General features: G+C 41.1%; 1 protein-coding gene across 2 annotated transcripts in view; it reads right to left on the reverse strand.

The window, feature by feature from the left end:
* Positions 1–5,438: 5,438 nt before the first annotated feature.
* Positions 5,439–22,780, reverse strand: part of calcr (calcitonin receptor) — a 40,361-nt gene continuing 23,019 nt past the window's right edge. For both annotated transcript variants that reach the window (XM_029248341.1, XM_018731840.2), the window contains 11 exons: positions 22,445–22,649; positions 22,004–22,114; positions 21,723–21,835; positions 20,662–20,753; positions 17,382–17,508; positions 11,890–12,043; positions 10,472–10,532; positions 10,323–10,389; positions 9,859–10,077; positions 9,358–9,399; positions 5,439–6,542 (listed from right to left, as the gene is read on the reverse strand). In XM_029248341.1, coding sequence (XP_029104174.1) covers positions 6,321–6,542; positions 9,358–9,399; positions 9,859–10,077; positions 10,323–10,389; positions 10,472–10,532; positions 11,890–12,043; positions 17,382–17,508; positions 20,662–20,753; positions 21,723–21,835; positions 22,004–22,114; positions 22,445–22,649 — 1,413 coding nt within the window. In that variant the 3' untranslated portion in view covers positions 5,439–6,320. The remainder of the gene's footprint in view (positions 6,543–9,357; positions 9,400–9,858; positions 10,078–10,322; positions 10,390–10,471; positions 10,533–11,889; positions 12,044–17,381; positions 17,509–20,661; positions 20,754–21,722; positions 21,836–22,003; positions 22,115–22,444; positions 22,650–22,780) is intronic.

Here is a 22,780-nt window from a genome sequence, read left to right on the forward strand (position 1 = left end):
GACTTCTTGTATTTACAGCAGCAAGCAGCTCAATGACGTTGAGCCGTTACTCATCTGATCACACTCCACGTATGAGTTCCCCTCTCTCCGGCTGCTATTTTGAGGCTCAAGCCGAATCCTGAGCCACGGGACTCCGGCTTTTCGCTCGAGAACAAACTGTCTCTTTTAAATTTAATCATTTTATACAACTCGTGCAAACGGAAACACGGAGGCGGGGAGCTGCGGTTGGACGCCCATGCCAGGCTCTCCCACGGGGCAGCGGACAGGTGTTGGCAGGCCAGCGTCGCCGGCGTCGCCCCTTCCGCCCCTGGGCAAACAGACAGGGGAGCAGCAGGACGTGCCTCGATCAACCTCCGGGGTCCGACCAGCTCTGGAGAACCGTCCGGTTCCCACGCCGACGCCTCGTCACCAAGGACCACGCCGGGACGAACGCATTTGACGACACGTTTGTGCCCGGGCCCCAGAAGACAGAGGCTAAAGAAACTTAAATAACACTATACTTTTCTCAGTTTTTTCCCAGTTTCTCCACCAATATATATATATATATATATATATATATATATGTCTAGTCTATACATTCATTTTATCTCACCGCTCATCCAGGATGGGACGGTAGGCCACCACAGGGTAGCCACACACACACAAAGCAAAATTTAGCATCACCGTCCACCTGAACTGTGTGTTTTTGGAGTGTGGGAGGAAACCCGATCACCTCGAGGAAACGGATGCACAAACCCCACGCAGACTGAGCCACTGTGCTACCCTACGTAATTAATATTTGCAGGGAACACAAACGCAATGAAACTGTCAAGACGGGGGTCAAATGAATTCGATTGTGTCATTCGAAGTAGCCTAGGATGGGATAGCATAAAATCAGATTGTAGCACATTGTAAGGTTGGCGTTAGATGGTTCAATATTCTACTGTTTATGAAATAACCTTACAGGTTATAAATAAAACATTCATAATGTGCAAGACATGAAACGAATGTACTTTCTTTGCCACGTACACTCACTTTTTCCTTCTCTTTTTTGTTTATTCATCTCCGAATTTTCATTACGAGTTCCCATCATCACTCTGGGATGCCGTTTAAAAGTTTAAAAGCAATATAAGAAAAGAAGATTGAGCTTAAATTAGATAGCTCATTATGATGTAGAAAGACAAACTTTTAGTTAACGCTGCTACAGTATAGTATTAGCAGCACACCCTGAAATTATGCTACGTATGATCACGGCCGTAGGATAAAGAACAGAGAATCGCCGTTTGACCTCTGACTGCAGCGCAAAATTATTTGCGAGTTCTTAACATTCCACCTCCTTAAACAGCTTTATTAAATGTCAGCCCTGGTGACTCAGACACTAGATGAAGCTGCTGTGAAAATGTATATTTAAACCCTGTGTTTGAGCTCCGAAATGTCTTATTTCCATTTTTGGACTTTAAAGGTGGGGTATGGAGGAAAGACGCACCGTTTTACGGGCTGCTTAGATTTAGTAGCTCGGGCAAAACGTAACGAGCAGGTAATTTACCGGGTTAAAGCGCTCCTTCCATTTCTTGTATGTCGGGCTTTCGGGACCGTGGAGGAGTGGATGAATTTAGACTGGCGAAGAGAGGTTACTGAAAGGTCGCTGAGGTCAGTTTGGAGTTTATTTCATTTTAAAAAAATTAAATGCCACTTTTGCCAAAGCCCAGAGTGTATGCTAACCTCACATCTCGCACAAGTGAAATGTTCTTCCTTAGGTCACATTGTACAACAATACTCAACACATTGCCTGTGTCCTGTAAGTGACCCGGAGTAAAGCAGTGTGACACTTCAAGTCCCCAGGATATGTGCGGCTGCTTTACGCTAGAATGAAGCAGCATAATCACTAATAAATAAGCAACATAGATAGATAGATAGATAGATAGATAGATAGATAGCCAGTCCAAGAGAAGAGCAGAAATTAGAGCACTGCCATCAGCAATGAGATTACAAGAGTGGAAAACAGACGCTAAAGTAATCGCTATCATCATAGGTGCTCCTGGGGTTATCTCTAAATCACCTCTGCTTTACAAAAACAAGCAATAATATGGACAGCACCTGTTGTCAGTAGAGTCCTTGGCACCGTTAACAGTGATTAAGAACAGATATTTTCCGTTCAGCTAGCCCAGACCAGACAACCCTAACCCTTATCTGACCTGAACACTGTAATAATAATAATAATTATAATTATAATTATTACTATTATTGGCTAGAAGTTTGTGATATTGTCATTGAGGTTGAGATTTGGTCCGAGATCTATATTGTGAGTTTATGTATCCAGCATAAAGGTGGAATTCTTGACTGGGACAAAGAGAGGAGGGGAATAAAGGTCACCGTCACATTGTCAGACTTTCTGCTGCAGGTTTATTCTCATCTCTTTTCTGAGAGTTCTTCCGTATTCGATGTGTAAAAAACACACAAAGCGCAAAGTCTCTTTCCATAAATATATATTTTCAGTCCAAAAAGTTTTTCACAAAGCCAGTCATTTGTGCAACACATTTGTCCTTTTGTAAATATCGTCACTAGAGGAGCTGAGAAGAAAGTTCAGCCAAACACAAGCAAAATGGTAACTTAACATTTCACAGTGCAGTTGTGTGGAATTCTGAAACACGATCATATGATCTATCCACAGGGGTAAAAACAATCACATATACAGAAAAAATATGTGTTTTCTTTACTTTACAGAGGTTTCAAAGCACTGTGAATGTTTCCACAATGGAAATCCCTCTGACTGCTAATTGCAAAAAAAAAGAAACAAAAAAAAAAAAACACTAATATATATATTGGTTCCAAGTTATAATAGATGTCTGACAAGTTTTGTGAGATGAGAACAATTTGTATTCAGAAAAAAATATTTGGGACTATGGCCATTATTTAATAATTAATTGATTTTGATTTAATCATTTTTCCATCTGTTTATATTAAAACAATACATACATACATAGAGAACATTATACATTTCTGGGTTAGGGTTACGGAAATATTTCTGTATTTGCCAACCAGGTTACGTAACGACTTGTAAGGTATACGCGGCATTAGAACACATGGTTTGTTACTCTTCCCTTTGAAATTTCTTTTGAAAATGGACAAAAGTGGATTACAACATGCAGCACGATGCATGTTCATGTTACTGTGTGTCAGCACCAGCGAGGCCAACCACAAAACGATCTGGCCGCAAACTGGTTGAGGGGCAAACTATGTTATCGAGATGCACGTTGAAGAACGTGCACAGATAGGACAAAACTTATGCACTGAACGTTTCGTTGCAACTTGCAATGAAATAAAAGAAAATAAACTGGAGTAATAAAATGAACATTCTCCTTGTCAGAAGCTACTCAAGAAAAGAAACTTTTTTCTGTTTAAAGAAGGAGTTAAGGAATATAAATACGAAAGGCTGCTGTCACACGTAATTTGAAATTTTCCTTTGGATCAGTGTGAATCTCTGGCACTCACTCATGTCTGGAATGGTTAAAAATAAAGGCTTATGTGCGGGGAACACAGCTGGAAGGGAAAAAAAGGAGTGAGATACGTAACGTCCGTGATGGACGCAGCGTGTTTGTTTGGATGTCCACCTGCAGGTAGTAACAGCACAGGAAATCGACAGCCTTTCCAGAAATACCACGGTAATGCGGTTAGAAGTCCAGTTCTTTTCAGTGTTTCGCTAGACTCTGAACCGTAAAGACCCGGCAACTGAACAACGGCGCTTTCGAATGTCGCGGGAGACGAGGCTCTCTGGCCCAGAGGACCGCAGTTTCACCCGTCTCCGTGTTTGCGTGAAGTGAGGATTTGCATTATTTGCATTTTTGTGTGTTCATTAAAGGCTCCGTGATGACTCCTTTCTCATGAAAACCGTCAGCCTCTCAAATGACTTTTTTGGTTCCATGGCTCAGTACGCAAGGCCAGTCCGATCGGTGGGATTGTGGGGAAACACATTTTAATTAGAGGGATATTGTAAGCCAGAACACTTCTTTCTTACTGCAGCTATTACATTTTTTTTTTTCCTCTTTGAAAAAAGACAAACATTACAATAAATATGTATATATTAAGGCATCATTTGGGAAAAGGCATTCCAATTTTTAATTTACTAAACAAAGTCATTGTTTACTAAATAAACTTTGCTCTTCAGTTCTTTTGTAAATGTAATAACCTTTTACCTAAAGTCATTAACAGGAGGGGAAAAAGTGTGTTTATGTTGTACTGTTCATATGCACAAATTACTCGACTGTATTGAGTTATTGAAACTCGATGATGAATAATTCATGAATACAAGTAGAATAGAATGTTAACTCATAACACTGTAGCACTAACATTAGCACAGAAAAGTCATCCATCCATCCATCCATCCATCCATCCATCCATCCATCCATCAATCAATCACTCATCAAGAGCTGGTTGTATAATGTAGGGTTGTGGGGTCTGGAACCTATGCCATAAATATAGAATGTGAGGCAGGGTACAGTCCGAATGGAACACTATTTCTTTTCAGGCCAATCACATATACACACACACACACACACACACACACACACACAAAGGCAATTTGAGGTCGCCGATTCACCTGAAACACATGTCTAGGGACTGTGGGAGGAAACCCACACTAACATGGTGAGAATATGCAAACTCCACAGAGACTGAGACAGACTTAGCTCTACAGGGTACGTACTGTGAGGCACCAGTGCTACCTGCTGTACCACCATCCTGGGCATCATATAAAGGTACGGAATCATCATTGTTACATCATGTAACGATGTAACCTACTTTCCCTACCAGCGGAGAATTTCGGAATGTTATACAATAAAAAAAACATAACATGACAGGAAGTAGCGCTGACATTATGTAATCAAAAAAATGTAATTTAGGTAATAAATGTCCTCCTACAGCTACTGGGGATATTAACATTCGAGATTTATGTATGGCGACAAGTCAGAAATTGGAAAACATCATTGGAAATGGGATTTTAAAAGACCTTTCTGTATTTATGCAGTATTCATTTTGGTGTATTGAAATCCTGATAAGTGAGCATTTGAAAGAAAAAAAAAGCTATTTCAAATATCCAGTGCAAACCTTTGTATATAATACATATTCATACATAACACAAAATAACACAACTGTTACATTTCTCGGCAATGCTCTGCAGGTTTTTGTTGCAGTCATAGAAGCTTTTTAAATCTTACTGATAAAACCTCAGACTAATGTACCTCACAACTATAAACAAAACAAGCCAGAGTTTTCGAAAAAAAAAAAAAAAAGAACAAATATTGCAACCAAAAATTTCACTGTTGCTCTTGCAACATTCATTTACATTATGACTTCCATGTGTAATTCCTATGTCAGCAAGCTTACATGGAATAACATACTATATGGCAAATAATGTAAATGTAAGTATATTCTTCTGCTAGCTTAACTAAAATGTACCGGTAAAAAAAAAAAAATAATAAAAAAAATTACAGGTGAACATACAAGCAACGGTGGCATTCAGTCACACAGTGCCCATTCATTAAAATACCAGAGCAAGAAACATTTGTGCGAAAAAGAAGTAAATGTGAAAAAACCAAGCTGCGATCTCACACGTAAACCAAATGACTGCTGAATACAAAATCACAGCTAGCTCATTCCATTGTTATGTTGATTCTCTGGATTTCATGTCTTTTTATACTAAATTAGTAGTCGGTCTTAACATCTAAATGGTCCCTCGATGTGTGTATGCTCCACCCTCTCCATTGACAGGAAAAGCAGACCCACAGCTGCACAAATAACCAAGCAGCTGGAAGCTTTATGACACAGACAACAGCTATTATGTGCAGCGAAAGAGAGGCAGCCTGACCAAAAATAAACTCACCAAAGGGAAACAAATATGTACAAGACTCAAGAGCTTAGGCACCAGGAAACGTGACTTTGTCATCCTTCGAAGCACAGTATCGTCTCTTTCCCATGGGATTCCTCCTGCATTTGGCTCAGTGTTGAAGGAGGGCGTCCCAGCCTGGACACGGACGCGCCGCTTGGCATCTGCATGGCAGCAACGCTGGTACACGACCATCTTCAGCCCACTAGGACCTCGAACTAGCAGCTCTACTTATTTGCCACATCGACAAATGCAGCTCCTATTTTGAAAAAAAAAAGCAGCAGCACTTTAATGAAAATAATTACACCCATTAGCTCTCTCCCAGGTGGAAAAGTCAGCGCCGAGAAGCACTGAATACAACAAGTCGAGCGTCAGAACCGCCCCGTCCAGGATCTAACACGGGGTCTCTATGACGATCCTTCACGCCATCCCCCCCACCCCCACCGGGAGTCCCCTGGCATCAGGCGTACGTCTCCCCCAGTTTGAGCGCCACGAGCTCCGAGTCCTCCGGGTGCCTCCCGTTGAGGTGCTCGCTGTTGCAGTCGTGGTGGAAGGCGTAGGCGGGCACCTCGGTGATGGAGGTGGCCGTGTAGGAGGTGGAGCGCGTGGAGAGGTGTTCGCGGCGCCGCTGGCCCCACTGCGCCTTGTATTGGGCCCACTGCCTTTTGAGGGCCGCCTGCACCTGAAACGCAGAGCGCGTTCGCCGTGAGAGAGGCCCTCCGTGCCAATCCCAGCAGCGCCGGCGCCGGGTTTTACCCGAGCCCGTTTGCTGCTTGGACTCCCAGAGCCGACTAAACGAGTCTTGCCGCGGTCTCCCTTCGGTCAGATCACGGATCCTCCGCCCTTCTTTTGTGAATCTGCGACACCTTATGGAGCTTCTATTAGCCGGGCTCACGGCAACACGTTCTCTGTGGTACGATTTAACCAAGGTAAGCGCTGCGGAACTCGGCAGCAAACGGAACTAACAGAAAGCAGCTTTTGTGTTTACTTTGTCAAGGTTTACATCACGCTGAAGTTCACAGAGACTCCGGTAAATGACAGGCAGATTTTGACGCCCTGCAAACACCTGACAGGATACTGCGCGGCAGAACGGCTGAGTTTCAGACCCTGAACAGCCTGGATGTTTCGGGTTGTCATTCAGATTCAGTTTTTAATAGCCCAATTATATAAATCAGTTACAGAGCTTTGCTTTGGGACCATTATGCTCTCTTGTTAACAACAAAAAAAAAAATAATAGATGCAGAAAATCACATCTGGAAGATTATGGTCCTCTAGTACTAGAGATCTGCACTGCTGGTTACCTTTACATTTTACTCATTTAGCTGATGCTTGTACAGAATGATTAATATGACCATTGTATTGACAAAAATATTTTAATGGTAGAAGCAAAGTACGGCAGCCAAACAACGGTCGTGCTCACAATATTCGCACAAACGCATTCTTTTCTGAACCGGGATATATGGATTTGCAGAGGGAAATCACGTTAATTATCTATGTTATACAGTCTATACGAGACATGAGCAAGTGATTTGTCATGGCAACGTGAACGTTAGCAAGGAATTAGCTAATTACCTTAATCAGAATTAACAGCCTCTTGCGAAAGAAACCGACCAAATACAACAACCGCTTGACCCGAGGCAAGCTGGAGCCTCTCCGGGAGACATTGGGCACAAGGCTGAAGGGGTGGGGGGTCATACCCTGGACGGGGTGCCAGTCTACTGCAGGGCCACAACTATTTACCCAGGCACAGAGCCAAGCAAAGGTACCAGAGCAAGTGCAGGGTAAGCATCTTGTTCTGATGGACTGGCGTCCCATCCTGGGTGTGTCCCCTCCCCCTCCAGCCTTGCGCCCTATGTTACCGGGTTAGGCTCCGGGGGCAAGCAGATTCAGACATCGTGTGCGTGTGTGCGTGTGCGTGTCTCGTTCGAGGGCACTACAGCCGGAGGAAGGGATCGGCCGGCAACCTTCAGAGCCAAAGGCGGCCACTCCAACCACAACGTCACCAACCACCCTTGCGAAAGAAACATTAACCTTAATTGTCCTTTCCCATTATAGCTAGAATGAGCCTACTTTTAGCTCTTATTTTGTAAGAGCTGGAGAAAGTAGCAGCAAGCCAGTTCTTGCTAACAAGCATGCTATTACATTAATTTGACCGAAAAGAATGGAGCGCATCTAATGTCATTGCATTCATAAATGGCTGCTGAGATGATTATTTCTGAGAAAGACGGAGGGGTACACAGAGCTTCGGTTCATTGACAGAGAGCGGGAGCGCAGTCCAAAGGCGCAGGACGGGCACGGAATCACGAGCGGCGAAGAAAGAGAGGACTCCGAGTTAGGCCCGGACAAATCATTACGCAGGGCAAACAAACATTCCCACAAAGAACAATTACCGCATGTCAGTGCATCTTTTATCTCCCAGATACTGGATCTGTCCCGGAGACACATCCAGCTTGTTTGCGCGCTGCCTTGATAATGATGGGAACCGACTGCTCATGCATGAGCTAATAATTGACCTATTTTCGGAACCTGGAACAATTTCCTATGTCTAAAGCGTAATGTATCTAAGGCCCATGAAAGCTGGTAATTCCCACTTTTTTTCGTCTTCTGTCTGAGCCAGAACCCCACGCTGAGTACACCAGTACGTCTCGTTTTTTCCTCTGGTCTCTGCATCGTTACAGCTTTCCCATGTGAAAAGGCTTCGCCCTTACCCACAATCTGTTAGGACCTCATGATTGCCCCGTACTTGTGCTGTTCGCCACGCTCCTCCTCACGCGCACGTAGGGGTTCGAGACTCTGGAGAAGCTTTTCACCTCGCCGTTTGAATTTCCACATAACATTTCACTTGACCTCAGACATAAGGTGGGGATCCAAATGATATGAGTAGAAACCCCCTGGAGCTTTAGATCATTCACATGGTGATGTCATTAGGAGCGCTTCTGCTCCGATCGCCTGTCTTCGGGGCGGCTTCTGAAAAAGCCTCGACCGATGTGCATCTTTCCCCAGGATCCAGTGAGCCGGTGTGCCAAAGTAATTAATGACCGAGGCCAATCCGTGCCCATTATCTGCAGGCGCACGTTGAGGCATCAGCCGACAGTCAAGAGATCATACACTCAGCCACGTTCACCAGCATATCAACACTCAGCCCCGAAAATGTGTTTTGAAATGATGAATGGTGTGCAATCCTACTCCCGAGTTCCACTCCCCAGCTCCACATCATACCCAGAAGGTGAATCATCTTCCTTCCCGGCGAAATGCCCTTATGGTGCATTTGAGGCACTTAACATCCAGCTGCCCCAGAAACGTCTTGACTGCTCAGTTTCCCCATCAGGACCCAGACCACTCGGTCAAGATGGTTAAGGTGACGTGTTATTACATCAATGTCTCTTGTCCCCATTTGAACAGAACATGCCTTTGGATTACTTAGAAAATCTGGGGGATGTGTTTTGAATCCATGTTGCTAAGACTTATCTAAAAATATAAATGCCAGAAATACTTACCTCCCCATTGAAAAAGCAAAATATTGTTGCCACCAGTAACCCCTAAAAAAAGAAATATTCAGTTAATATATTTGTTTGCTCAGATGATCTTTGATATGATCATTAATCATATAATAATTTGCCCCTCTCAGTTCACATTAATTATTCTGATAAATTCTGTAATGAAAAAATGCTATTCTGATAAATATGTGGCTGACTGGTGAGTGACTAGTGTATCTGGGGGACAATCTGAGTGAATGCTGCAAGATGAGACTTTTTTGGGTCTTGTGGGACAGCTGTTTGACCACCCTTGCTAGCTACTTTAACTCTTTGCCTTTCAGTTGTATTATGCACTTGTATGCATTTGCGCTTTGACTGATTAAGCATTTGTCACATTAAATGAATGCATCAAGCAGTGCATCAAGTGAAATGAAATATTAAAATAATAGCTGGTAAAAGGTTAATACAGCTGCATTGAAAAGTTCAACAGAGTGAAAGTGAATGTGAATGTGCAAATAGTACCTGGTAATGCATCAGTATGTGCATTAAATAGTCAAAGACCTCTCCAGCAAGTCTATTCTCGGGTCTCCAGGGGATGATGACAAACTGGATCCCCAGCAAGGGCACAAGAATGAGCGTCGCCCTCACTGCCTTCATGTACATGTTGGACTCAGCGCGGTGTGTGTCCCTCAGCTTGGTCACCAGCACCCTCACAATGTTGAGTAGAAAGAACAGGTTCACCTGGGCAACAGGGAGGGGCACCTGTCAAAAACTACCAGGATGCTGCTCCTCATCAGTCCTGCCAAATGAATGCTCTACCTACGAAGGCGTTGCTCAGTGACGAGAAGTTAAAAGAGCGAAACGTGTCATTTGTTGACCTGTAAAATGTATCACTGGAGTCTCAGTGTGAAAGGGTCTTTGTGAAGGAGGGAAAGCAAAGTATAAGAGTAGGTAAAGTGTACTGTGTGCAGACACACGTCACTCACCAGTAAGGCTGCCAGGATGGGCCCATGGATGATGTAGAGCAAATGGGTTTCGACACTCATCCAGCAGCTGTGGGAAAGGCGGCGCTCAGTCAATTACGGCCCTTCTCCTTTCTGTGACTAAATGTCAAACATTCGTTTGCGCCACTTACTTGTCATCGAAATACTTTTTCCTCGCAACGGCATGTATAGATACAGGTACCAAAGGAAACCCTTTAAAAGATGACAATACATACAGTTATTGTAGCGAACCCAAAATATGAAAAAATGTCTCATCTTTAATATCAACTATCCGTTCAAAGTTTTATGTCATACTAATGTGCTCGTTTCAATTTACATATCTCATCAGTGGGAGGACTGGGATATTTGTGCTATGTTTTGAGTTTGGATACTGATGAAGCAGTCAAGTTTCATCAGTGCTCACTGCTTCACTGCCATTTAAAATTAGAGCCATGACCTGAATGTGGAAATGCTATCATGTTACTCACTATGTAGCTGTAAGAAGCTTTTGATGAAAATCAAGCAAAATTTGTATCCCTCTGATATTTCTTACCAGTTCAGAATTGAATACTGAACATTCTACCTAATCATCATAATATGCTTTGCTAATAAGAGTTACTAATACATGCTGTCTCTCAATTTAACAATATTGCACTGGATTTTTGAAATTGAAAAAATTGAAAAATTTGTCTTGTTTGATTAAATAATAACCGAAGTTCCTCCAATATTCCCTGTCCATGATCAATTTACTGGAGTATAAATGTTAATTTATTCACAATGACCTATGTACAGATCTTTATAAGTGTATATTCAAATTAATTTCTTTAAAATTAAAGGGAAAAAAAACTTGCCCTGAAATGTGTAATCATGAGTTAGGTCACACTGCTCATCATGATGATACACAGTGGAAGCCAGTTGAATAATGATATAGCCACAGTTGGGTCTTAAAGAGCAGCAATCGTGAGAAGAGAGCAGGAAGCTCTTTCTGCAGATTAATACGGCAGGAGCAGAGATACTATATCACTTGGAAAAAACATATCACGCTCATTACTTCACCTTGCCAAATCTGGCCTTTCGTTGGTGAATCCGAAGAGAGCTGGCAAAGGCAAATGTTTATAAATATTTATCACCTGGAAGAGGGTTCTTTGATTCAGAGGACTATTGATAAGCATGAAATCTTGGTAAGCACCAATCTTTCTCAATCACAATACATTTTAAGCATGTCTCCCCATTAATATTCAGGAGCCCAGTGGCAGAGGCTGCTTTAAGTTTTGGAGCAATAGGCCGAGCTGTTTTGCAGAGACTGGAAAGAATGCAGTGATTTCCCCCGCGGCCTCGTAGTTGTTTGGCACCTGTATACACCTTAGTGCTTCCACCAGTAGTAAGGCCATGCACTGTCCCATAATTCTAGAGCATGTGGCAGAGGTTCTCGGCACACATATTACATTCAGCTGAATGATGACTGGACACAGCCCATCCTTCTGGCCCATTCAGGCCCGTTCTGATAACAGATGCTCGGTATGTGGCCGAGCGTTTCTACAAAAGCGTTCGCCGCATTCTGAGGACTCACCCCAGCCCAGAAGGTAATACCAATGCAGGTGCTGCTCCTCAGCAAATACTGCCACCACAATCAGGGTGTGCAGGTAAATACCTTCGCACAGCATCCAGAAGTAGTTGCACCCCAGAAGGTACATGTGAAAGAAGTGGAGCACCTTACAGCTCACCTGCAAAAAGGAAAAAAAAAGAAATCAACATCACGTTAAAACATGATTTTTTTTTAATAGCTTCAGTCGGTACATAGATGCCTCTACCTTCAAAATACACTGATTTTTAATATAAGATGCAGCTCCAGTGTTTAAAGACTGTTGAATTATTATGCTTGTTTTGGGTTGCTGTGGACTCCACACGGAGGAAGAGCAGGCCACCGCTTTATAGCTTCAAGTAAAGAGCACAAATTAGAGCTGTAAAACAGAAATCAGCTTAATTGTGCTCGAATTTTCCCATATTTCTCTTCAGCAAGCCCTTTCGCTTCAGGCCGGTTTTGTATCTAGCGGTTTTTGCAAAATCGACATTAAGCCCTCCTACTGTATATTGTGCCCATTACTGTTAAGTCATAGTGATGCTGGATGCTGCGATGCTGAGAAATCTGTTCAGATGAGCCTAAAGCTGTAAAATTGCTTTGCTCAATCCATGGTCCGGCTGTTGCGCATCGTGCGTCTTGATGGTTGTTGTCCATCTGGTGGTTGTGGTCGGGTTTCGAAGGGCCGAGCCCCCGTAGCAGGGCCAGCTGCGGTCAGAGCCCCTGCGTGCTGTGCGACAACTCTACGTGATCCCTTCACGCTGGCCCCCGTTTTGTTCCTGTGGTGACAATGGCCCCTGTGTGTCCGGCTCTCGGCCCCGAGTGGCGTGCGCATCGGCGCCATGCTGCGCTCCTGAATGCACCTCCGAGCCAGAGCTCCGCACTGGAAAATCTGCACATCCTCATTACAGGCAGGTTAAGACGCACCGCTCAGGAGGCCGAACTTTGCTTTTTAAATGATCGCGGAGAATGACGGAAAAACCAAGGGGCCTTCTGGGGTCTTAGAGTAAAAACAACTTTCTAAGACTAACTTTATTCAGTCCTCACTCCATCGCCGTATTCAAAGTAGTTTTAAACAATGAATTAAAGCTGTATATTAATTATTCTCATTTACATTTATCCATTTAGCAGATGCTTTGTCTCTAAAGACACACAGCTCAAAAGAGAAAAAATGAAATACATGCAAAATTAAAGTTTCAACAGAATGTAATTAAAAGAATTCAAGCAATAGTATTAAAGAAAGCAAAATGATATAAAATACAGTTAAATGCGCTCCTTATTTATTTGTCATGTGAACAACGCTCTTTGTGTACGGGCTGAATCACAATGGAACACACCTGTCTTTTCTGAGACTGAATGTCCCGAGGGGAGGTACACACACACTCCGCGCAAAAAGCTTAACAACAATGCACACAACCTCTTCATTGATACTGTATGATGTACTTTTGCAGCACTGTTCTTACAGTTAAGCATTAAATTAAGCTGAAAGCCTAATCGGAGGGAAAAATCCTTTTGATGCAAGGATTTTTGCTTTCCCAAATGAAATGCCTTAATGCCATAATTTTGTGTTGATTTGTAAAGTTTTCTCCTCTTGCATGAACTGGTAGTAAAAAAGACACGAGTGTTACCTCAAAGCTCCCGTATCTTACGTGCACTCGATGTATATGCAGGTTTTTGTCCGGCCTCAGCAACTAAGGACTTTATCCAATCAATTGTTTCTACAACTTTATTAGTTTAGATTTCTCTCCTAGTGAGAATGCTGCTGGTTGCTGAGAAGTTGGAGAACCTTTGCATACGCTGACACAGAGTGGCTAAATTATAATCAGCGAAACTTATAAGTCCAGACTTAGCTGATTCTTATTTATTTAGCCATACCTGCTTTCCACAGTGACCTTTCATGTAGCTGTGAGTAAAGTTTGCGAACCGCTTGGGGTTATCCGGATTTCTGCATGAATTGCTCTGAAGATCTGATCTTCATATAACTCATATTAAAAATAAAGGGTTTTATTTAACAAACAACACACACAATATTTAATATTTCCATATCTTTATTGAAAAAATAATTTAAACAACCAAGGCCATTGATGGAAAAAGTATGCGAAACTCTGGGACATGCGGAAGAGTGCGTAAGTGGAGGCAGCTATTTCAATGAGTGGGTCAGGTATTTCAGTCGATTCAGGAATAGGTTTGGCCTGCCCTACCATTAAAAAGCACAATTTTTGTTAACCCACTCTTCACAACAGTATTTGGCTCACAATTATGAGCCAATCCAAAGAGATTTCAGAGCATCTCCGAAGAAAAGCTATTGAAGCCAATAAGACTGGAAAGGGTTACAAAAAGATTTCTAAAGACTTCAGCCTCCATCAGTTCATAGTCAGTTAGAAATGGAAGAATTTCCGCACCGTTGCTTACGTTCTAAGGAGTGGGTGTCCTACAAAAGATCAGTGGAAGGACACACTGTACAATCCCCAAACAAGTGACAAAGAACCCTAGGGTGCAAGCATCTCTTGCACTTCATAAAGTCTATATTCCTGATTCTATCATAAGAAAAACTCTGAATAAGAGGGGTGTCCATGGGAGGTCACCACAGAGGAAACTACACACACACAACATGTACAACTGCTTGTCCCAAGTGGGGGGGGGGTTGCAGCAAACCGGAGGCTAACCCAGGGCGCAAGGCTGGAAGGGGAGGAGACACACCCAGGACGGGATGCCAGTCCACCGCAAAGCATCCCAACCAGGGCTCGAACCCCAGACCCACCAGAAAACAGGCCCCAGCCAAACCCGCTGCGTCACCACACCACCCTCGGAAGAAATTCCTGCTCTCCAAAAATAAATATATTGCTGCTCATCTGAAGACTGCTAAAGACCACCTGGATGTTTTACAGCCCTACTAGAAAAATATTCCGTGGACAGATGAGAGAAAATTAATTAATTAATTAATTTTATTTTTGTAGATGTGCACAGCTTGATGTCTGGAGTAAACAAAACACTACATACCTACACTAAAAACCTCACCCTAGCTGTGAAGGATCGTTGAAGGAGTGTAATGGTACTAGGCTGCTTGGCTGTCTCTGGCCCTCAATGGCTTGCAATCTCTGAGAGACCAATGAATTCCAAGTTGTATCAAGAAATTCTAGAGAGGAATGTCAAGGTGTCTGTCTGCGATCTAAAACTCAAAAAAGTTCGGTTCTGCAACATGACAATGTTCCAAAACTCAGGAGTAAATCAACAGAGTGGCTCAGACTGAAGAAATTCCTTATTTCAGAATGGCCAAGTCAGAGCTTTGTCCTCAATCCTACTGAAATGTGGTGGCCTGATCTGATCAAGCAAGATATCCCAAAAATATTCAAGAAGTGAAACAGTTCGATATAGAAGGATCAGTCAAAATACCTCCTACCTTCTACCAAAACACCCTTGGCTGAGGTTATTGCCAATAAATAAGGCCACACTGGTTGCTAAATATATGGGTTCCCTCAGTCACCTTGATTATTTATTTCATTTGTTTAATAATGATGTGGCAATATAAATGTGTGTTGTTTGCTAAATATGACTGTCTATTTTTCTTATTATGATTTGGATAAATGTCACATTTCAGAAACAATTCATGCAGAAATCCAGATAATTTCACAAGGCTCAGAATCTTTTGTTTCCATAACTGTATTGTCATATTTGTACTAACAGTACTTGATTATTGCCATCTGTCATGCTATAAACAAGCTTAATTCATTGTGTTGATCCAATGTAAAGGATTGTTTTGAAGTCCAGGTAAAAGTGATATACAAAACAAAGCTCACTTGAAGAAATGTGACATAAAGTATAGCCAGCTTTGCTATTACAAGATAACTGAGTTCTTATGAAACTTTGAATGATACCAATTTTTGGAAGCAAAATAAAAGGTTCAGCAGGGAAAATGCGGTTGGCTGAGAGCACATTAAATATAGTAGTCATCACTTACAAAACCTCATAAGACACCTCAAAATAAATAAGAAGATAAGATGTAAAACCTACTAAAAACATTTTTGCGAACAACTGATAAAGCACACAAAAATAATGAAATAATATGTAGCTTGTGACACTTTGCTCTTTCATTCCTTACAAAAAAGCTTCTGTTTCTGCATTATCACCTTTATCATCTCTAAAAGACCTTTGACCAACCAAATGCTTCTCTACACTAAGAGTTATTGAGAATAAATGGATGAATATAAAGAACTTAAATTAAGACTCTGTTGAGACCAAAGGATGCTTTCCGAGATTGCATTTCAACACAGAAGTGGATGAAAACAAAGATTCACCTCACACTTCCAGTCGCCCTGATAAAAAATGCAGATGTCACATATGATTCATTTTCATTTCATTCATTTTTACAGGGACTGCTTCTCATTCCCACTTGGACACAGCTCATGTAAGGGTATGCGCTTTTCTCAATGAGTTACATTAATTGGTTATAAAAGCTACTCCCAAAAGTTTTTTTTCTGCTTTAGGCAGAAAAACTTTTTTTGAAACTCTGATCACATCTGAGAGTTAAAATTAATGACCAGAGCTTCATATTTTCTTTAAATCATATCTGAGTGATCTGTGATCCAGAGAAATATTTTGCTTTATTCAAGCTGGAGAATCTTTATAACTCTCCTTTCACCAAAAAACTTCTAATTTTAAATTGCTCCAAAGGATCAGAATAATTTTCCAGGAAAGAAAATAGCACAAGGGGGGGGGGTAACAAAGGAAAACAAAACAGTTAAACATGAGTCTGGACCTTGATAAAGCAACATTCCAAGGAGACAGATTTACACCGTATGTACAGTGTTAGACCTCAGGATCAAAAGAATTCTCATCTAATGTTCTAAGACAAAGATGCAGTGGTTGCATTTTTGACTTCTTCCAGATGAACCTATGACCACAGTATTTGGGAGATCAGTCTGGCGCAGGCACATGAGATGTATGTATAGCTTTATGAGGACAAGCTTTATTTTATGCATAATATTTGATGTGGGTTTGCAAACACACATCCACCCTAGGCATTGTAGCAGCTTTTATATATAGTCCTCTGTGCTGGAGTCACACTTTCGACCGTTGTTCTGTGCGTTGTTGAAATATTTCTCTGCTACAGTCTGAGAACAAGCTGTTCGGAGGAACTACAGACCCTAGATTGGCCTTAGTGTGTGTAAGTGTGTATCATTAATTTGTATGTCTCCTTACACCCTGAACTTCCTATTGCTGGCTCTGCATAATCATCATCATCATCATCATCATCATCTTAAAATATAAAACCATATTTGTGCAAAGTTGATAATATAAAGTAACAAACAAGTGGTGATATTTTTAAATTTTTTTAAATGAATTAACTTTTTAAGAGTTGATATGCTTATAAATGCTCAAAACAACTTTAAAATAGTAATAAATAACAATATCAGTGTACCATAAAATTTTCAGAATTCAGAAATGTAATTTAAAAGAGAGTTTGGCACTGCAAAATCACTCACTGGGTTTTCTTCCACCAGCTCGGGATTGTTCACCACTGTGATGAGGTTCAAAATGGTAAATGCTGAGTTCAGCACATATGAGCAAAACAAATTCTTGTGCAGGGTAATCCTTTGGCAACTCAGGCTCCTGGAAACAAAAGCAAAAAAAAAAAAAAAAAAAAAAATTCAATATTTGTTTTTCGGAACATTACCTATGAGCCAAATTGTACCTTAGTGATGAGTGGTGCCTTTCCAACCGCAAGGGTTATGTTCTCTGCTTAAGTGGTGGTTGGCAAAGCTGCATTTGGACGGACACGGTTCATGAGGGAAATTTAAAAAGAATGGACCTTCACAGTCCTGTAATGTTCTCTTCAAAGTTAAGATTTCTATATTACAAATAGGATCGCCCTTCTACTTTTTATTCCCTTACTTGAGTAGATTACATTGACAAATCTGGGCAGCCAAAGGTAAAATTATTATTATTTCCCTGAGAGCATAAAAAAATGATCTGCTGAAGCAATAGGTTTAGCTTCAGTCCTCGGTACACTTTACAATAAATGAAAAAAAAATATTAAAAACACTGGAATGTCCTTAAGTAATAGAATTGTCAGATGCTGTCTGTCTTTAATAATAAAGAATGTGAACTGATTTACAAAAGTGTCTTGGAGCCATGAAGTTGTCCTCAGAGAGAATTGCAGCAGGTCCAGAAGAGAAACCTATGGGTCCAACCTAACATCGTAAATGGCAAAAGAGGCAAAGTGCACAGAACTAATTTAAAAACTTTCTACATGAGGCTTTCTGCGAATTTTAAGCTTGACCCAAGCAATGCACTTAGAGTGCTGGTCATTTTTGCACTCATTTAGTGGAGTTTGAATCCTGCACCAATGGAGACCGTGTTACAGACACTTAGCTGAAGAAATATTTTTGTACAGTTAGCCAAGCCTGCTTAGAAAAGATTAATACTATTAATACGTCAAATTAGGAATTAGGTTCTTTGTAGTCAAGCACTCTGAATAGATTTGGAAAGGGCGCATCTCTGTTTAATTAAAAACGCCGAAACAGAAAGTTGTGGCGTGTAGCTGGCACAGAAAGCAAAAGCGTGGTCATCATCATGTATTGTCCTTCAACACACTGCGTATTGTTAGTTTGATGGACAACCTTATCGGGTGAGCTCTGAACCTCCTTCTTAAATAGGTTCTGGAACAATACCTGGGATGAGGCTGTGTGTAAATTAGGCGCTTGAATTGCAGAGCTTAGGCGTCTCCAGCATGCTAAGGGGAAGAAGACTCACTGATGTCAGGCTCTGAGCTGCTAGACCTTTCAAAGCCTTTCAAATGACTGCAGAGGAAAGCTTTACTCTGAATTTCCAAACAACCAGTGAACGTCAGCAGCAGCATACACGCTCAAAACAAGCATATTCCAAGTCAGGTAAACATATGGCCAGGAAGTTTGGGTTAAGTCATGGAGAACATCTAGCTGATGTTTCTGGCTGTGTAGCGGGGTGCCATAAATAAGAGGATACAGCTGCTCAACACCATGAAATATCCCAGTAAACTTTGCATCTGGAACCAATAAGGCAACATTAAGACCTTGACATTTAAAGGGGTCAGACTATAAATATCACGGCAAGATTATAAAATATGCACTGTTCAAATATGTTAAACTTTAGTGAGCGTACCCTTAGTATATTGTTTTCTGTGTCCTGAGCTAAAAAAACTATGTCAGGAGGCCGTCCTTAAAATAAAAACATATTAATATGGGATTTACTCCAACTCACTACCGATAACTACAAATCATGAAGCAAGGCCACGGTGCTAGGCTAGGCACGGTACACCCTGGACAGGGCACAAGTAAATATAAATGCTAATGTCATTTTCCAGAATACGTTGAATTTACAGTATGGAGCATACATGTATGCATCAGATTTGATGAAATATTGCATTTAACCGAACCGTAAGACTTAACCTTTCCAATGATTTAAACGTCATACTCAAGGAAATGATACTGAATTCAAATTTGTCTGTTGTTACAATGGACAGGTATTTATTATCTCTCATGTGCTGAATGGTTTGAACAACAGAATTGGGAAAATAAAAGCTGAGAACAACTTTTGGCTTTAGAATTGATTTAATCACAAGAACATGTGACTTTATGAAAAATAAGCAAGGATTCTTTTTATGGGTGGCACGATGGCGTAGTGAGAAGCGCTGCCACCTCACAGTGCCCGAGCTGTTTGGGCATTGGCTCAAATCCAGCTCCGTTTGTAGGGACTTTACATGTTCTCCCGGTGTCTGTGTGGGTTTCCTCCGACAGTCCAAAGACACGCAGTTCAGGTGAACTGGTGATGCTGAATCGCCCATAGCGTGTGTGCGTGTGGCTACCCTGCGATGGATCGATGTCCCATCCGTGGTGGACTCCACTCGGCCTTGTACTCAGTGATTCTCGGGTAGAGTCCAAACTGCCCTGACCGAGAAGAGCAATTAACGAAGATGGATGAGTTAACTTCTATTGTAAATCGAGAATCGGCATAAGCAGGCACCACACAGTGTAGTCAGTAACAATGCAGACTTGTAGCCTCAAGGTTTCTGGCTCAAGCGCTTTCAGCAATTGGTCACTCAGAATTGCTCCAGTAAAGTATCCAGCTGGTTAAGGTACTAAAACTGAAACTTTAAGTTGCTTAGGATAAAAGAAACAAGTTCTGGCTAAGCAAAAGTAATGCGATCTGGAACATATTAGTGTGATGTGAATACTGTCATGATTAACCATAAAATTCTGCCCCACCCTGACTACTCAACTTCCAGAAGTCCACATGTTCAGCTGTATGTGCACAGTGAACCTCATTTTCAAAGCACACCTCCAAATGAATAATTTGGGGGGGAAGAAAACAAAAAAAAAAACATGGACACCCTATAAAACATAATGAAGAAAAACATTTTAAAATGATCCTGATTTCCCAGCAAACTGAGAACAATGGCACCGTTCATTCAAATACACTCCAATAGCTGTTTTCCTGGTAGCGTTAAGATTTAAGTTAAACGTAATTTACGGCACGACGAAGTATTCAATAAATTTAAGAGTCACCGGAGGGAAGCCTATTTGAAAAGGATTAAAACAACTGGCTTTCCCTCTGAAGTCACTGAAGTGCTTCATAAACCCCCTCCGAGCACACGCTGGCAGGAGGCTGGCTGATTTCTCAAACGCAGGCACTTTTTCTCTCTTCATATATTTTTAAAAAACTCTTAGTCAAATACAGTGACAGCCTTCTAAAAAACATGTTCAGCTGAGAAGCAATAATATTTACCTGAAGTAAAAGAATATCGCCAAGGAAACCAGAAGTGATGCAATGGATAATGCATGACCGGCGATGGCCATATAGTACAGAATGTACGCCATCTGTGAGAAATAAACACAAATCACATCATTTAGGCAATTGACTTGCATCATATATTTGCGAGGTTCCGTGGAATCATCATTTATCAACCAAAGGATTTTGAGAGCCCAGTATTTCCCTTGAAACAATAATCATTATTTATCCATTTTATTGATAACATTAAAAGCAGTGAAAAGAATGGTGCATTTATGTTTATATTTATACTGTTGCATTATAGCAATAAACAGTAGAAATAAACAAAGTAGTAAGGAATATGTTCTTGCTGTTTTATTATTAATTGCATTTAGGATTTATACTTGTTTAACTACATATGAAAATCAAGATACTACCAGCAGGATTAGTACATGTTATTAGCAATTATTAACTAAAAGACTCTCATATTGTGTGTTTACCTTTTTAAATTCTGAATTAAAAATTGTTCATTATTAGTCTGTCTATGCGACGTTCAATTTTGCTATTTTGCTACTTGAAATGCTTGTCCTACACTCTCGTCGACAGACTTCGAGGAACTTTTAAGAGGCACATTTTTTGGCAATTTATATTTCTTTTGCATTAGGAAATCTATTGGATGTTCTGAAACATCATGTTTCGAAAAAATGTTTAAGAAGGCTGTTTTCCAAAAATGCATCTCGTGTTTTGAGACTTGACCTCCTTTAATATACTTTTAATCTAGCTCTCAGAACCTGAAAGTGTTTTGTGTTCCAGAACTCAAATCCTTTGAGCATTCATTGAGTTATGGCACAGAAACTCTGTGTATTGGATCATTTTCATTCTTATAAAACGTACATTCATCTTATAAAGAATGGAATTGCCAATATAATTAAGAATTATGTATCACATACATTTGCATTATCGGACAAAATAATATATATCCTAGACAAAATGTCCTTAAATATACTGAGGACATGACAGATGCATATAGAAAAAATTAAGGGTGACATGAGCACACTAACTATTTCAGAATGCTTTACCTTTAACTTCTCTTTTGTATAGATGACACAAAGTGTGTAGTTGGACCATGTCCTGTTGTTCTCTGGATGTCGGAACCAGTTTCCTGTCTCGTCGCAATATTTTGTGACTTTCTCTAGAGAAGCCAATAAATAAATAAATAAATAAAAAAAAAAATAAATGTTAACATCCCATCAAAACTACATACACACATAAAAGTAAGTATTGACAAATAAAAATACAATTTGAAAAAGGAAAAAAAAAAAAAAAAAACATGAAAATATTGTTTTTCCTCCATGCTCACCTGTGGAGTCGAAATCGGGAAAGTAATTGGGACAATTCTGTGACGTGTACGTCCCTGCTGGAGTGTCATCCCAGCACAGCCACCCATCCCAGGTTCGATTACAGTACGGACCTGAGTGAGTAAAAATCAATGCGACTGTACGCGGCAGTCACGCTGGCAGCATTCTTCACAGCACTCTTTCAATTACAGTTCCAGCTGGCATCTAAATGTGGCACGCATCAAAACCGTACTGTCATCTCCACATTAATGGTGGAGCCTTCCTACTTTCCTTGCCGCAATCCAAATATATACGTTCACACAGCATAATCGTTATAATGTTTGCATAAGTAATATTGTTATTGCTGACTGGGTTCATTTTAAGTGCTGAGCAAAATGTTGAGGGAAACGGGGGGAAAAAAAACGACTTTCCTCAGCCAGTGAGGAAAAAAGGAGCTGCGTTACCTGATTTGTTGTACGGCAGGTCCCTGTTCATTTTTTCAAAGCACTTGTACTGCCTGTCAATAATCACCTTCCTCTCCTCCGCCTTCTGCGTGACAGCAGGACTGATTAGTGTTTCAAGGGTGGGTCCCATGTCCCCGCTTGGTGGGCCATGTGTTTCAATAGTAGGCCCCATGTGTCTGTTGGGGGAGTCGTGAGTCATCACTCTCTGCGTGAAAAGCCAGAAAACATCAAAATACATATAGAGGAAATACAGTAAATCCACCAGAGAAGATGTCTGTTGACGAGAGTGATCATTGTTGTAGTGTAATTACATTGTGATTAGAGCAGCGCTATGGC

Source organism: Scleropages formosus, chromosome 23 (assembly GCF_900964775.1).
Source record: "Scleropages formosus chromosome 23, fSclFor1.1, whole genome shotgun sequence".
Lineage (NCBI taxonomy): Eukaryota > Metazoa > Chordata > Actinopteri > Osteoglossiformes > Osteoglossidae > Scleropages > Scleropages formosus.